The sequence below is a fragment of the Bufo bufo genome, chromosome 5 (genome assembly GCF_905171765.1).
Source record: "Bufo bufo chromosome 5, aBufBuf1.1, whole genome shotgun sequence".
NCBI lineage: Eukaryota > Metazoa > Chordata > Amphibia > Anura > Bufonidae > Bufo > Bufo bufo.
The window spans coordinates 115,847,934-115,865,201 of NC_053393.1; the positions used below are offsets into that span (position 1 = coordinate 115,847,934).

Genomic DNA, 17,268 nt, shown 5'->3' on the forward strand with positions numbered 1-17,268 from the left:
TCACTGTGGTTCTTATCCATGCACTGTGACATCACTGGTTATTATCCCTACGGTGACATCACTGTGGTTATTATAACTCTGGTTATTATCACTGCTCTGTGACATCACTGTGGTTATTATAACTGTACTGTGATATCACTGTGGTGCAAATGCCTCACCTGGGCCCCGCACATAACTGGCACTGTCATCACATACCACTGTTAATGATTTTCACATGGTGTGGAGCTTCCATCTACATTTATTGACCTATTACATCACTACATACCTATTACAATGATGTCTCTTCTGATATAGACATTCTCTTTCCTCATTGTCTCCATTCAGCCCAGACCGCCATGATGACTTCTTTCAGCCACATCTAATCTTTGCAGAGTTTACCATACAGACATCTAGGGTTCTTCACTTTTCCATCATCCTCCCAACGTCTCAACATAAACTCACCATCCTGGTACCCTAACAGTGTCACATTGCTGCTATCGGCAATAGAGCGCCTGCACAGCAATACCCCTAAATTCTGCAGAAACAAATAATGACCTCAGTACTAATAATGCCTCCTTATAGTGGCCCCATTTGTAACATGCCCCCTCCACTGCCCCCATAGTGCCACAATAAGAACAATGTCCTCTATACTGCCCCAGTAATAATACTGCTCTTATAATACTCCACTATTAATGCCCTCTATAGTGCTTTTAGGAATATTAATGTTCCGATATCATGCTCCCAGTATTAATAATACCTCCTATTGTGCCCCTAGTAGTTATAATGCCCCTACAGTGCCTACAATAATAATAACGCCCCCCATTGTGCTCCCAGTAGTAGGGCGACTCACCTCTCAGACCTGTCTCACCACCGGCCAGGAACATAAGTCATGAGATCACTGGGGGCGTAAGGTCGTTATGTACCTGGCTGCGAGCTGTGAGGACCAAGTCCCTAATTGTCTGGTATTGGAGCTCAGCTAATTCATTTAAATGGAGCTTAGCTGTAATACCAGACACAACACATGGACTGGGTGGCGCTGTATCTGTCACAGAGAGCAGACATGTCCTTATCCTGAGACAACTGACTTCTGGATCCAGTAAAAATGTAGCGTGATTGTACCCAATAAATCATGTGGTTGTCCCATATAGAACATTATCTATCTATCCATCCGCAGCATAGCCGCCAGCAATAAGAACAGCTGATAAAAGTGGCACTACAAATGTCAGCATGTCTTTCGCCGGCCGCCTGTGTGGTCTGTACATTCGATATGCAGTGAGTGGAGCCAGGGCACACTCAGCAGGGGATGTTTGGCTGTGCGCCTGCGCAGTAGATTTGTCTCCATAGCAACCCACGCCGATCCAGGTTGTGTACACAGAGCGCATGGAGCAGAGCGGGCACCGTGAGGCTGGAGGGGCTCCGGGAGGTGAGTGACCGGCGACGGGTATTTCTCCGTTATGTGGATGACCGGCTGCTTCATTATGTGCTCGTGTAGGTTCAGTCAGGGAGGGGCGGTCCTTGTGCAATACAGGGCTGGATGCAGAACCCTTTACCAGCGGTCTGCCACCCAGTCATGCCCATTCTAACATTGTGACACCCACGGATTATGGATACCCCCATAATAGTCTGTGCCACTTACAGGTACCTACCTATACCTATTATATGCCCCTGATAATAGTGTGCCAGCCACAGATGCCCTTGATAATAGTGTGCCAGACACAATTGTCCCTGATAATAGTTGCCAACCACAGATGCCCCATATAATAGTATGCCAGCCACAGATGTCTTTGATAGTAGTGTGCCAACTGCCCCATATAAGTGTTCCAACCAAAGATGCCCCATATAATATTGTGCCAGCCACAGATGTCCCTAATAAAAGTGTGCCAGACACAGATGCCCCTTATAATAGTGTGCCAGCCACTGTCCGCGCTCAAAGCCACCCAGTCATGTCACCCCCACTGGGGGGGGGGGGGGGGGGGTGACACTGGCAGCACTGACTGGATAATGTCTTCTGTGCAGGGACACACTCCCAACTGGTAACACCCATCTGGACCTTCACTGCAAGCTGCTAGTAATTCATTCATAACTTTTAGCAGGAATAATAAGGGGATGGACCAACATAGAGGCATAAGAATAGATGCTCCAGAATTGTTATTACATGGGGAATGCAAGTAGTAACTAAACTGACGTGTCTGGAGAGGTGACAGGTCCTCTTTAATACTTCCAGCAAGCTGTAATTCCTCCCGTTTCTTGCTCCACCGTCGGTGTCCTCTCTGGGCAGTGCACGTCCATTGTAATGGCTGTCTAGTCCATTCTTCTCTTCTGATATTAAGAAATAAGCCACTAAATATCAGTTAAAGGGCTCATCCACACAAACCTTTTTTCTTTCCATGTGGAACCGTTCATTTCAATGGGTCCGCAAAAAAAACGGAAGTTACTCCATGTGCATTATATTTCCGTATGTCCATATGTCCGTTCCGCAAAAAAAATAAAACACGTCCTGTTATTGTCTGCATTACAGATAAGGATAGGACTGTTGTATTAAAGGGGTTGTCCGAGTTATGAAAAAAAATATATATAGCACTGAAAATCTGATGGGCAGCAATATATAACTAAGCTAAGCAAGTTTTATGCAAAAAAAAATATATATATTTCCTCATTTCCCTGGTTCTTTTCTGGCCCTTTGTTTACATGCAATAAAAACAACCTCTGCCCCTCCCCCTGCTCTGCTAAGGGAGTGGATACAAGATCTGCCCTGAGTGATATGTCTGCCTGCTGGGAGAATCAACAGCAACTTGTAAGTGTAGAACTACAAGTCCCAGCTGTATAATGACACTGCTAATACACACAGGATCTTCCCCCTACCTTCTTGTGCAATGCTCTCTCTAGTCTATCAGCTCCTGTGCCCAGAATTGCCTGCAGCTACCCAGTCTGTGCAGCTGAAGGGGTTAAAAATCCTAAGAGAGAGCAGACATATGACAGTGAAGAGGGGCGTGGCCAGCACAGTGACTTCTCCTTTACAGGCTTGTAAACAAACTTTATCAGAGCAGGGAGAGAAGCTGACATCACAGGTCATGTGACCCTCAGTGAAATCTGAGAAAGCAGGCACTGCAGATAAAGTAAGTTAATTGGAAAGTTGTTAGGCCTCTTTCACACGGGCGAGTTTTCCGCGCGGGTGCAATGCGTGAGTTGAACGCATTGCTCCCGCACTGAATCCGGACCCATTCATTTCTATGGGGCTGTTCACATGAACGGTGATTTTCACGCATCACTTGTGCGTTGCGTGAAAATCGCAGCATGCTCTATATTGTGCGTTTATCACGCAACGCAGGCCCCATAGAAGTGAATGGGGCTGCGTGAAAATCGCAAGCATCCGCAAGATAGTGCGGATGCGGTGCGATTTTCACGCACGGTTGCTAGGAAACGATCGGGATGGAGACCCGATCATTATTATTTTCCCTTATAACATGGTTATAAGGGAAAATAATAGGATTCTTAATACAGAATGCTTAGTACAATAGCGCTGGAGGGGTTAAAAATAAAATAAAAAATAATTTAACTCACCTTTAATCCACTTGCTCACGCAGCCCGGCATCTCTTCAGTCTTCTTGTTTGCTGTGTACAGGAAAAGGACTTGTGGTGACGTCACTCCGGTCATCACATGGTCCATCACATGATCCATCACCATGTTAAAAGATCATGTGACGGACCATGTGATGACCCGAGTGACGTCACCACAGGTCCTTTTCCTGTACACAGCAAAGATGAAGACAGAAGAGATGCCGGCTGCGCGAGCAAGTGGATTAAGGTGAGTTAAATTTTTTTTTAGTTTTTTTTTAATATTTTTTTTAACCCCTCCAGTGCTATTGTACTATGCATTCTGTATTAAGAATCCTATTATTTTCCCTTATAACCATGTTATAAGGGAAAATAATACAATCTACACAACCCCGATCCCAAACCCAAACTTCTGTGAAGAAGTCCAGGTTTGGGTACCAAACATGCCGATTTTTCTCACGTGAGTGCAAAACGCATTACAATGTTTTGCACTCGCGTGGAAAAATCGTGCATGTTCCCGCAACGCACCCGCACCTTTTCCCGCAACGCCCGTGTGAAACCAGCCTTATATTTGCCTAGTTAGGAACATAGAACAAAAAAATAACTCGGACAACCCCTTTAAGGGACAGCTGTTCTGTTCCGCAAAATACGTAAGAGTATGCTTTCCCTTAGTGCTGAATGCAGTGTTTTTCACAAAAATAATAATAACTACTGATGTCCAAAGGACTAATATACACCTATTAATTCAGCACCTATTCCAAAGTACCTAATACTTAACTTTTATTGGTGTGCTAGTAAAATAAACTGGTAACTTAATTAAATGGTAAAAATTCCAGTGCGTCGCAGTCCTCACTTGTCTATTACAGTTACTATAGTGTTATACAGCATCCCCTTTCACAATGTGGGGTACAGGTCGCTCCTAATCATCAATGATGCAGCTGGCTGCGCGCTGCCAGCATGCTATAGACCTAGTGCTGCGATTCCCCTTATGCTGCTTGGGGCTGCACACTGCACTGTATTAAAACTGAAGCCTCACGCTGCCCCGATCCCAAACCCAAACTTCTGTGAAGAAGTCCAGGTTTGGGTACCAAACATGCCGATTTTTCTCACGTGAGTGCAAAACGCATTACAATGTTTTGCACTCGCGTGGAAAAATCGCGCATGTTCCCGCAACGCACCCGCACCTTTTCCCGCAACGCCCGTGTGAAACCAGCCTTATATTTGCCTAGTTAGGAACATAGAACAAAAAAATAACTCGGACAACCCCTTTAAGGGACAGCTGTTCTGTTCCGCAAAATACGTAATGCACATGAACCCGGACGTCATCCGTATTTTTTGCGGATCTGTGTGGACCGCAAAATACATACGGTCGTGTGCATGAGCCCAAAGTTTGTAGTACTGATTTCATGTGAATTATCGCTGCTGTAACTTCTTAAAGGTAGCATTGTGGAGAACGTCCCCTTTTTGGGGCCAGCAGAGAAACTCCACTTGTGGAAACATTTTTGCGCCACTGGCGTTTAAAAAGTGCAACTTTTTTCACTTTTCTTGTGTATATTTATGATAAATCTGCCCATACCGCTTAGAAATCACTGAGAATTCCAATACTGCTACTAGGTACTAATTCGTCTCATCGAAAATACCGTATAGCCCTACCTTAAAACATAACCTTTATTCTAATCCAATTAAAACTCACAAAATACATAAACGAATAAGTGAAAGACGTGATATTAGGCCTCTTTCACACGGCGAGATTTCCGCGCGAGTGCAATGCGTGAGGTGAACCCGCACTGAATCCGGACCCATTCATTTCTATGGGGCTGTGCACATGAGCGGGGATTTTCACGCATCACTTGTGCGTTGCGTGAAAATCGCAGCATGCTCTACTTTGTGCATTTTTCACGCAACGCAGGCCCCATGGAAATGAATGGGGCTGCGTGAAAATCGCAAGCATCCGCAAGCAAATATGGATGCGGTGCGATTTTCACGCAGGGTTGCTAGGAGACTATCGGGATGGGGACCCGATCATTATATTATTTTCCCTTATAACATGGTTATAAGGGAAAATAATAGCATTCTGAATACAGAACGCTTACTAAAATAGCCCTATTGTACTATGCATTCTGTATTCAGAATGCTATTATTTCCCCTTATAACCATGTTATAAGGGGAAATAATACAATCTACACAACACCGATCCCAAACCCGAACTTCTGTGAAGAAGTTCGGGTTTGGGTACCAAACATGCCCATTTTTCTCACGCGCATGCAAAACGCATTAAAATGTTCTGCACTCGCTCAGAAACGGCCCTTGTGAAAGAGGCCTAAGGGCGCCGATAAAGCACATGGGAATGCCGCCATACAAGATCCTGTTATGTGTTGGTGCAGAACACGACATCCAGGGATGTCACATCCACAGTTTCATCAAGATTGATCACCACCTGCCATTAGAATGGGGCTCCATCCAACGCTCCTGTCTCCTGGCCGGGGTGGAAGCTTCTAACGCACATTGCGTATCTATAATAGAGCGTCCTTACGTTGGTCCTAGGAGTAGACAGGTTGTGTGATCTGTGGCCTCCACTTGATAGTCGCGGGGTCGTGGGACTGATATGTCTATTTATTGACAAGCTAACTTTACTAAAAGCAGAGTAATCGCCCCAAATGGGGCGGCCCCGCTTATCGGCAGCTCTCCCTATTGCTATATCACCTTTCCTACAACAGTGGAGTCCTGACACGTTTCCTCTATGTGTTTAAAGGGCATCTGTCAGCAGATTTTTCTTTTTTTTTATAAAAACCTGAGGAGCGTGCTTTCGTCACTTGTATAACAAAATCGTACAGCGTGCCACACAAAAACGTGCACTAGGTTCTGGTCTATCGCAGGCCCTCTCCGTAAGAGAAGGGCCCCCCATAAACCTTTTTTAGTCCCTCCGTGCCAGAAGGCACCCACAATGGACCGAGACAAAAAGGCAACCCTCAGCCGAAGCAGAGAGTACGCCAATCTCTGCTCCGGCCTTCCCCTAGGCTGCCACCCCAGTGTCGGCATTGAGTTTAAAGGGGTTGGCCACCATATGCATAAAAAAATAAAAAATGGCCCCAGATAATAACTAAAGCCACGAGGTATTAGTATAATTTTTCTAATGTGTTCAGCATAGCATGCCCCCATTAATGAGAGGCTTTGTGGGCGGAGCAGCTGCAAAATGAAAGTAAAAATCCCAGCATGCATCACAGCAAGCATCTTCAGAGGAGTGGTCACATGACTTCCCTGGCCAAACAAAACAAATCTTTTTTTCTGCGTCACCATTTTCTGAAAGCTATACTTTTTCTTTTTTCTTCTGCCAATCATCTTATGCACTGGGTCATTTTTTGCAGGGAGAGTTGATGTTTTTATTGGTACCATTTTTGGGTACATATGATTTTTTGATTGCTTTATATTACGCTTTTTGTTAGGCAAGGTAACCAAAAATGGCTGTTCTGGCACAGTTTTTACTGTATTTTTAGTTTTTTTTGTGTTCATCTGACAGGGTAGATTATCTGCTATTTTTATAGAGCAGGTTGTTACGGACGCGATGATATCAAATATATTCTTTGTTTGTTTCAGTTTTGCATAATAAAGCATTTTTGGAAAAAAAATCATGTTTTTGTGTTTCCATTTTCTGAAAGACATATTTTTTCTATTTTTCTGCCGATCGTCTTGTGCAGGGGCTCTTTTTTGCAGGAAAAGTTTACTTTTTTTATTGATCCCAATTTTGGGTACATAATATTTTTTAATCATTCAATATTATTATTATTATTATTATTTATTATTAAAGCGCCATTCATTCCACAGCGCTGTACATATGAGAAGAGGATATTACACTTTATTGTGCAAATAGACCAATAAAATTGGTTGTTTTGGCACACTTTTTATTTTATTTTTTTACCGCATTTACCTTTTGGTGAAAGAGTGTGATATTTTTAAAGAGCAAGTCGTTACGGACGCAGCGATACCTAATTTGTCTATTTTTTTTTATTTATTTTGGCTTTACACAATAAAAGCATTTTTGGAAAAAAAAACATGTTTTTGTGTCTTCATTTCCTGAAGGCCATATTTTTTTCATTTTTTGGGCAATTGTCTCATGTAGGGGCTCTTTTTTTTTCGGGATGAGGTGACGGTTTGATTGGTACTATTTTGGGGTACATACGACTTTTTGATCACTTTTAATACCTTTTTTGGGAAGTGAGGTGGGAAAAATTTCAATTCCATCATAGTTTTTTTATGACGTTCACCGTGTGGGGAAAGTAACGTGATCCTTTTATAGATCAGGTCGTTACGGACGCGATGATACCAAACATGTGTAGTTTATTTTATTTTTTACATTTTTACTCAATTATAAATGTGTGGCTATAAGATTTTATTTATTTTTTTACTTTGTGAAGGTGTTCAGTTGCCATGGTAACCACCGGGACGCTACCACAGCAGCGCAGCGCCCGATTGGAGGGGGAGGGAGCTCTCTCCATCTCTTAACCACTTCCATACAGCGGTCCCTATGGACCGCAGCACGGATGGGGTTAAACAGCCGACATCGGTGCCAACACTGATGTCGGCCGTTTCAAGCAGAGTGTGAGCTGTATATTATAGCTGACACTCTGCTAACCGCTCCGACCATCCTGAAACAGATCGGGGCGGGAGGGGGATCTGCAGCTCTGCCGCTGGCCATCCTAAAATTAGGGGGGCACAATGGGAGCTGGAGCCCACTGGGGGGGGGGGTGTAATATATATATATATATATATATATATATATATATACACACATTTTTAGAGGGTTATGATCCCCACAGTTACGGACTGTGGGGATCAGAACCTTTCAGCAGGCATTAGGATCCTGTGATTGACTAGTCTGTACAGATTAGCCAATCAGAGTGATCGCCGGGGGGCAGACTGGACATGCGCTGCTCTTATCAGATTAGGAAAAGCAGCGCATGTGCAGTTACAATAAAGCCATGGACGAGCTTTCTCTAAAGCTCCTCCATGTCGCGTGCAGCCATAGACGAACTGGCTGCACGGCAGAGCGGGGCTCAGGGGGCGGGGCTTATTATAAAAAGATTAGCAGACACATTTATTAAATAAAGTATATTTGGAAACTCATTTTTACCCTGCCTCTTACAATGTTGTGTAAAGTGCTTATATAGTGGCCAACCCCTTTAACAATAATAAGTTTGGGCTCTCCCCGGAGGGAGAGCCCAAGAGGTTTTGCAGGGGAGTGAGGAACCTAATGGTCAGCCAGTGTCATAGGTGCAAATCTAATGAGAGATGCCCTTTAAGACACAGGTCCATCAGGGGACTGTGTATGTATTGCCTGATAGCAAAAAGATGGCGTGTGGTGCCCACATGAGGATGAGTGGTGTGCCCATATGTCTTATTTTTATTTTCTTGTTTTAGGGCAATGATGAACCAGATATCGTAGCAACATCCACAATCTCCAAGTCTTTGTTTCTACTAAGTCATTATGGTGCGTCTGACAGTTGATCTCATTGCACGGACCAACAATCACCTCCGCAACAGGAAAGATGAGACCGTCACTCAGTATCTGAAAAGAGTCACTCATCTGAATTTTTCTAATAAACATATTGATTGTCTTGTAAGTACAAGGGATTTGACTAAGCCCACTATCTCTCCGTCTATCTATCTATCCATCTAAGGGTACTTTCACACTGGCGTTTTTCTCTATACCGGAAAAGAACTTATCAGTTTTATCCCCATGCATTCTGAATGGAGAGTAATCCGTTCAGGATGCATCAGGATGTCTTCAGTTCAGTCGTTTTGACTGATCAGGCAAAAGATAAAACCGCAGCATGCTACGGTTTTATCTCCGGCGAAAAGAACTGAAGACTTGCCTGAATGCCGGATTGGGCATTTTTTTCCATAGGAATGTATTAGTGCCTTCAAAATACCGGATTCGGCATTCAAAATACCGGCATGCCGGTGAAAGGTGAAAGAAATAAATTCCGGATCCGTTTTACTGGATGACACCGGAAAGACGGATCCGGCATTTCAATGCATTTTTTTGACTGATCAGGCATTTTTAAGACTGATCAGGATTCTGATCAGTCTTACTAATGCCATCAGTTGACATACGTTTTCCCGGATCCGGCAGGCAGTTCCGGCGACAGAACTGCTTGCCGGATCACAGTGTGAAAGTACCTTAAGCAAAAGAAGTAGACAGCAGCACTAGGTAGTGAAGTATTCAAAGTATGGTGCACATAGTCCAGACCTTGATAAGATAGTACCAAACAGCATGTAGAAGGGATCACAGAACTCCAGGGATGTGAAAAAAGTAGTAGATTTATTCCTCTGTATCCATAAAAATACAATGTTTCAGCTTCCACCTGAAGCTTTTTTCAAGTGCTTTAATTATCTATCTATCTATCTATCTATCTATCTATCTATCTATCTATCTATCTATCTATCTATCTATCTATCTATCTATCACCTATCTATCTACAGTTGTGTTCAAAATAATAGCAGTCAGACATCACTAACCTGATCAATCACTGTTTTTGGTACAAATGATATTTCTACATGGCAAATAATTTACTAGCAGGTGTAGTAGAGTAATAGAAACCCAACAGACCTAACATGCTGCTGACTCTGTGTAATTGAATCACTAATTGAAAGGGGCATGTTCAAAATAATAGCAGTGTGGAGTTCAATTAGTGAGGTCATTCATTCTTTGAAAAACAGGTGGCAATTATTGCCCTTATTTAAGGAAGGAAGGCAGCAAATGTTGTACAGTGCATTTCTCTCTGAAATTTTGAGGAAAATGGGTCGTTTCACACATTGTTCAGAAGAACAGCGTACCTTGATTAAAAAGTTGATTGGAGAGGGAAAAACATATGAAGAAGTGCAGAAAATGATAGGCTGCTCAGCTAAATGATTGCAAATGCTTTAAAATGGCAACTAAAACCTGAAAGACGTGAAAGAAAGCAAAAAACTACCATTCAAATGGATAGAAGAATAGCCAAAATGTGAGTACTGTTACAATTAGAAGACGCCTATGTGAGACCAAGCTATCTGCAAGAACCCCTGCAAAGTCCCACTGTTGAAAAAAAGACATGTGCTGAAGAGGTTACAATTTGCCTAAGAGCACATTGACCGGCCTAAAGAGACATTTTGTGGACTGATGAAAGTAAGATTGTTCTTTTTGGGTCTAGTGGCCGGAGACAGTTTGTCAGATGACCCCCAAACACTAAATTCAAGCCACAGTAAACTGTGAAGACAGTGAAGGATGGTGGCACAAGCATCATGATATGGGGATGTTTCTCATACTACAGTGTTGGGCCTATTTATCGCATACCAGGGATCATGGATCAGTTTGAATACATCAGAATACTTGAAGAGGTCATGCTCATGCTGCCTTATGCTGAAGAGGAAATGCCCTTGAAATGGGTGTTCCAACAAGTCAACGACCCCGAACACACCAGTAAATGTGCAACATCTTGGTTCCAGACCAACAAGATTGACGTTATGGAGTCAGCCCAATCCCCGGATCTTAATCCAAAAGAAAACTTTTGGGGTGACATAAAAAATGCAGTTTCTGAGGCAAAACCAAGAAATAGAGAAGAACGGTGGAATGTAGTCCAATCATCCTGGGCTGGAATACCTGTTCACAGGGGCCAGAAGTTGGTTGACTCCATGCAACACAGATGTCCAGCAGTTCTCAGAAACAGCGGTTATACAACTAAATATTAGTTAAGTGATTCAAAGGAAAGCAAAATATTCAAACATTTTTCAGTTTATATAGTGAATGTTTGAGTTTGTAAAGAAGAATACAAACACTGCTATTTTTTTTAACAGTCTAATCACTTTTCTTAAAAAAATATTTAAAGGGACAACACAAATTTGATATATATTTTTCTTCATGTTTTAATTTGGAATAGAATGTGTAGTGTTCCCAATGCATTTGTGTGTATGGAAATAAAAGCTATTAGAAGGATTTTGAGCTTTATTAACTTTTTTAAACACATTGCTATTATTTTGAACACAACTGTATATACGTATCTATCTATCATCTATTTCATATCTACAGGTGAAACTTGAAAAATTAGAACATTGTGCAAAGTTCATTTATTTCAGAAATACAACTTAAAAGGTGAACCTAACATATGAGATAGACTCATTACATGCAAAGCGAGATATTTCAAGCCTTTATTTGTTATAATTTGGATGATTATGGCTTACAGCTTATGAAAACCCCAAAGTCACAATTTTGAGGTAGCCTTTGCTCAGGGGGTATGGATTAATTAGCTGACTAGAGTGTGACACTTTGAGCCTAGAATATTGAACCTTTTCGCAATATTCTAATTTTAAGCTGCATTAATGAAATAAATGGACTTTTGCACGATATTCTAATTTTTCGAGTTTCACCTGTATGTATCTGTCATATAACCGCAATCTCTCTCTCTCTCTCTCTCTCCCATTGTCCAACCCTCTTGTGCGCTCTGTCTCTCATACTCACCATGGAGGCAGACCACGCAACTGCAGTGGAGCTCTCGGTGAGGACAGGGTCCTGCTGGTTCCTGACAGAGATTCACTGCCTCTCAATTTCATAGCTTCCACTGAGTTCAATGGTAACAAAAATTTCACATACATGGAGGTCTGCCGAAAAAAAAAATTTTTCTTATTTTCCTCCTCCACATGCTAAGTGCATCTTATAGTGTGGTGCGTCTTATAGTCTGGAAAATACTGTATATATACCGGTATACATATTACTTTCCCTTTAAGCAATTTGTTAATATTTTCTGCAAAGCATCTCAAACGAGGCATCATACTTTAAACACTCCTCTATGACTATAAATTATCTGTAAAGTCTAAGAATGGATCCTAATGTCCGCCCTGCAGAGCTTGTTGATTTTTATTACAATGAAAGAGGCGTTTGTTATCAGCATAAAACATCCATTGTGCAGTGAAAAGTAATACAAGTTTACATGTGTGAGGGCAGCGGCACCCGTGTAGCTCTTGCAGGCTCGCGTTCCCATGACACATCAACTTTCCCTCTGCCTTCACATTACATTACATTGACGTGCTAACCTTTCACGCTATTCCGCATAGCTGAAGAACAGTTTAAGCGGTAATTGGTGGCTTCACCTTGGCTTGTTCACCTCTGTCAGAAGAGTTTTTTCTGCTATGTCTGGGGACGTAATACTTTCATGGAAAGACTATAAGCCTTATAAACAGGATATATTGCACTGTTAATAATGGGAGTATAATGTATTTGTGCATTGTACACAAATATAGTGTTGACGTAATCACGCCTGGCACTGGACTCTTGTGCCTGCGCATTTGCCTTGAGGATCAGCACACACGCAGTACAGCCCTGAATCTTGCTGGGCAGAAGGAATCTGTACTGTATATACGCTGATGATGTTTGTTTCTTCGTGTGGTGCAGTACACATTCCTTCTACCTGGCAAGCTTCAGACCTTTACTGCGCATGCGCTGAGGAAAATGTGCAGGCATGGGAGTTCAGGTCCAGGCATGATTATGTCAGCGCTGCCTGGTCTTGTGACTCAAAACTGTAGGGGAAGCACAGTCAGCCAGGTAAAGGGAGCAGAGCTTTAGGGGCAATGGGGACACCCTCGTTGCACCAAGCAGGTCATTGGCATAAAATAAAAGCATGAATTTATCTGCAACGGGGCCACCAATCGAGATGGGGCAAAATGCGTTGAATTCATCAGGCAAGCCCACATCTGAGTGATTTGGATTAATATGCAGTGACAGATTCCCTTTAATGAAATAGTAAACCAATGAAAGAGGCCCAATAAATAGTATACACCAACACGCCAAAAACAACCATTAAATGCGTCAATATAAAATATTAGGGGCTGGCAGGTCACAGATATATACCTGAAAGATATTTGCAAAGAATAATGATGAGCTGAAAACTGGGCAAGGAAACAAAGAGGGAAAGGCTGCTTTCACACTTGTGGCAGAGTGATCCGGCAAGCAGTTCCGTCGCAATCCGGCAAAACGTATGCCAATTGATGGCATTTGTAAGACTGATCAGGATCCTGATCAGTCAGAAAAATGCCTGATTAGTCAGAAAATGCATTGCAATACCGGGTTCTTTCTTTCCGGTGTCATCCAGAAAAACTGATCTGGCATTTATTTTTTTCACCTTTTTTTTCGGTCTGCGCATGCGCAGACTGGAAGGAAGGGTTCGGCATTCCGGTATTTTGAATGCCGGATCCGGTACTAATACATTTCTATGGAAAAAAATGCCGGATTCAGCATTTAGGCAAGACTTCCGTTTTTTTGTCCGGAGATAAAACTGCAGCATGCTGCGGTATTATCTCCGTCCTGATCAGTCAAAAAGACTGAACTGAAGACATCCTGATGCATCCTGAACAGATTGCTTTCCATTCAGAATGCATTAGGATAAAACTGATCAGTTCTTTTCCTGTATTGAGCCCCTAGGACGGAACTCTATGCCGGAAAAGAAAAACGCTAGTGTGAAAGTACCCTAAGCTAGTTGTATATGTGCTGTGCATGCGCAGCAGTACTCCAGTGGTATAAACGTTATTTTTACCGTCTTTTCAGGATGACCTGTCTGCGTGCAGAAATCTCACAGTCCTATACCTTTATGACAATAACATTAGGGAAATAAGGTGTCTTGGATTCCTAACATCTCTAACTCACCTGTACCTCCAGAACAACTACATATCCTGCATAGAAAGCCTGAGCGGGCTGAAACGACTGGAAAAGCTGTAAGTTCCACCTTTTGTTTCTGATAACTGTTCATATTTGTTTTCTTCGATCTAGTTTTTCTCTATTTTCTACTTATTTTGCCTGTAAGGGTATGTTCACATATGCTGTTTGTGCGGCATTGTTTGGTGTTATCTCACCAAACATGGTGGGAAATATTTTTTGTTATGAAAAAATGCAGCATAAAAATGATGTGTATCCTAATATGTACCACTATACCACAAAGGGCTCGTCTGAGTTAAATAAAAAGTGGGTAGCAGCTGTAAATAGTCTAAAATTACAAAAGAAGCCACTTTTGTTTACCACTTTTCTCCCCTGCCACTTCCACGCACCGCAGTCTGGTCCTGCAGCAATGACATCATTGTCCCGACTGCAGTGGTGACGTTCCATGCAGTCTGGTCACCCACCGTACAGCCAATCACAGCATATACAGGATGTCACTGCTGAAACCAGTGATCAGCTGCAGTGGTGACCTGTGTGCTCGGAACATTACCACTGCATCTAGGCAAAGAAACAAGAGAAGACCAAGAGCGAAGTAATTGTATTAAAAAGGGAAAAAGGATTAGTATCTCTCTTTTTGTAATTTTTGACATTTACAGCTCTCAAGATTCTGGGATATTTCTAGATATCGTTTTAAATTTACACCATAAAAAAAAGGTCAAATTTCTTGCCATGTAGTGTATGTTCACACAGGGATGTTACGTGTTATGTTGCTGGAAGAACTAGACTACAATTAGCTCCTGTATTGTCCATTCTTACTGCACCTGTTCAGATGGGGCTCTTTTTTCCACAGGTATTTAGGAGGGAATTATCTCACTGTCATTGAGGGTCTGGAAGGTCTTGAGGAACTGAGAGAACTGCATATTGAGAGCCAGAAGATTCCTCCTGGAGAGAAGTTGCTGTTTGATCCTAGGACACTTCATTCCTTAGCTGTTAGTATCAGCGTATTCTATGTTCAGTCACTCAAGCTGGCAATTATAATATATATGGGATATATACATATGGTAGACTGTGATATCCTGAAAGCAAAGGTGTGTTATGTATACCTGTGACTTGTTTTGGGCATTGCTACTGCACATTCTTTTGGAACTTAAAAGCGTACCTGAGTTTTCAAAAACAGTTTGCATAACGGATGTGCTTCTTTGTACAATCATAACTGTGAAGGAATAGGTCTTCTTTGGGCTTCCTTAATTTTTTGCCATATTAGTCCCTGTTTCAGCTGCACAGCAAGGTCCATTTCTCTCACAAACAGGAGGCATCTCCCTTCTGTGGAATGTGGCAGCACTGTACTGCTGGAACATTCTTTCTCTTCTTTCCCACTAAATTTGCTAGTTATATCATTCTCTATTACGTGAAATTAAAGGGAACCTGTCACCAGTTTTATGGTGTCCCAACTAAGGGCAACAAAAATAAGTGAATGATTCTCTTAGCAAAATGCTGGGTCACTTTCTTTAATTGACCCAGTCAATCTGCCAACATCTTGTATTGAAAAGCTCCAGCTGATAATGATGAGTCATGAATATTCATGAGCTCCTGACTCTCCCCGCCCACCTGCTGCTGAATGACAGTTTTTTTCCATATGAACCAGCAGCAGGTGGGCAGGGGAGTGGCTATAGCTCTGAATTAAATATACGCTGGACTCAATGACATCACGCTGGACTCAAATCAGCTCATTAGCATGCGGCATCTTTGTGTGTATATTATGAGGTAACTATCTGTCACACCAGTAAGTGAATACATCTAAGGCACTTTTTAGTAGTTAATGATTGTATATAATTAGTTAGATTATAATCAAATATCCACATGACAGGTTCCCTTTAAATTGCGTGAAAGAACAGTGAATCCATATATATCCGCTAGCCGAAACCTTGTTCAACCAACAGCTGTTCCTCTCCCCCCCCCCCCCCCCCATACACATGCATGCTCGGACGAGAGTGAGGGGAAAAAGCCACTGCCAGACACCTATCAGGGTTATCTCCTGTAAAAACAAAGGATCAGGCGTGTTGAAGGCCAGCAAGCCCAATGTTTATTTCATCCATTGCATTTTGGTTGGGTTTCCAGTGTTTTTGACAGTAATATTAAAGTCTGCAGTGCTAGTTTTGGCATAAAATATAACTGAACCCTGGCAGACCCCATTTGATTTAACGGGATCCATCAGCATCTTTTTGGATCCTTTAGAAAACAAATTTATCATGGCGATTATGACTTGTGTTGCTCGTGTGAAGTAGACTTTCAGTTATTTTACATTTATTGCTATTTTAAGTCTCTCAAATACAAATATATTTGCTTTCTGCAATTACATTTATTTAGTTTTTGTGCTTTTTCTCCAGAAGGCTCTCTCTGTACTGAATATCAGTAATAACAATATTGATGAGCTGAAGGAACTTTCAGTTTTGGAGAACATAACCCAACTTGTGGCTGTAGACAATCATCTGAACGATATTAAGGTATGGTTTTTAGATTTTTTTTCTGTGTGGAAATCATAGTAACTGTTGTCCTTTTGTCCTTTTTATGATGTAGTGTTTGTAGTTTTGGTTTAGAAAAATATTGTATTTTAGCACACATTTGGTTACATATTATCATATTAAGAGGTATATTTACATTGTCCAGCTGCTGGGAGCATTATATACTAAGGTATATATAATTAGTGATTGCTCCAACATAGAAAGACATGATAATGTGGAGAGGATTTTGACCCGGGGTCATTCTTGTTTCACACATGTGGCCTGAGTTGAAGAGATGACAGATGCTCGTTCAGAAGCCTCCAGCCTTCCAATGGCTATATTGTGCAAGCACCTATTATAGCTATGTACCTCTGTGGTATGCACCATAATAATATATTCTCTTATACTATACTAGCTATATAAACCAGCATTATGTGCCTTATAACAATTATTGTCCTTTACATGTTAGACTGTCTCTGTTTTTAAGAAGGTCATATTTCAAGTAATGATGAGTGAATTAAATTTAAAAAAAAATAATGATTTGAGTACAAGTCA

At 41.9% G+C, this 17,268-nt stretch overlaps 1 protein-coding gene across 4 annotated transcripts in view; it reads left to right on the top strand.

Annotated features, from left to right (window-relative positions):
- The first annotated feature begins 1,352 nt into the window (after positions 1-1,352).
- The window catches only part of PPP1R42 (protein phosphatase 1 regulatory subunit 42), a 37,341-nt gene continuing 21,425 nt past the window's right edge, over positions 1,353-17,268 (top strand). For 3 of the 4 annotated variants that reach the window (XR_005779001.1, XM_040432164.1, XM_040432166.1), the window contains exons 1-5: positions 1,353-1,402; positions 8,950-9,148; positions 14,105-14,271; positions 15,063-15,201; positions 16,600-16,716. Coding sequence is in view for 3 of the 4 variants with exons in the window: in XM_040432164.1 (XP_040288098.1) it covers positions 9,017-9,148; positions 14,105-14,271; positions 15,063-15,201; positions 16,600-16,716 (555 nt within the window). In the remaining variant the exon portion in view is untranslated. The remainder of the gene's footprint in view (positions 1,403-8,949; positions 9,149-14,104; positions 14,272-15,062; positions 15,202-16,599; positions 16,717-17,268) is intronic. The other variant, XM_040432165.1, reaches the window with a different exon arrangement.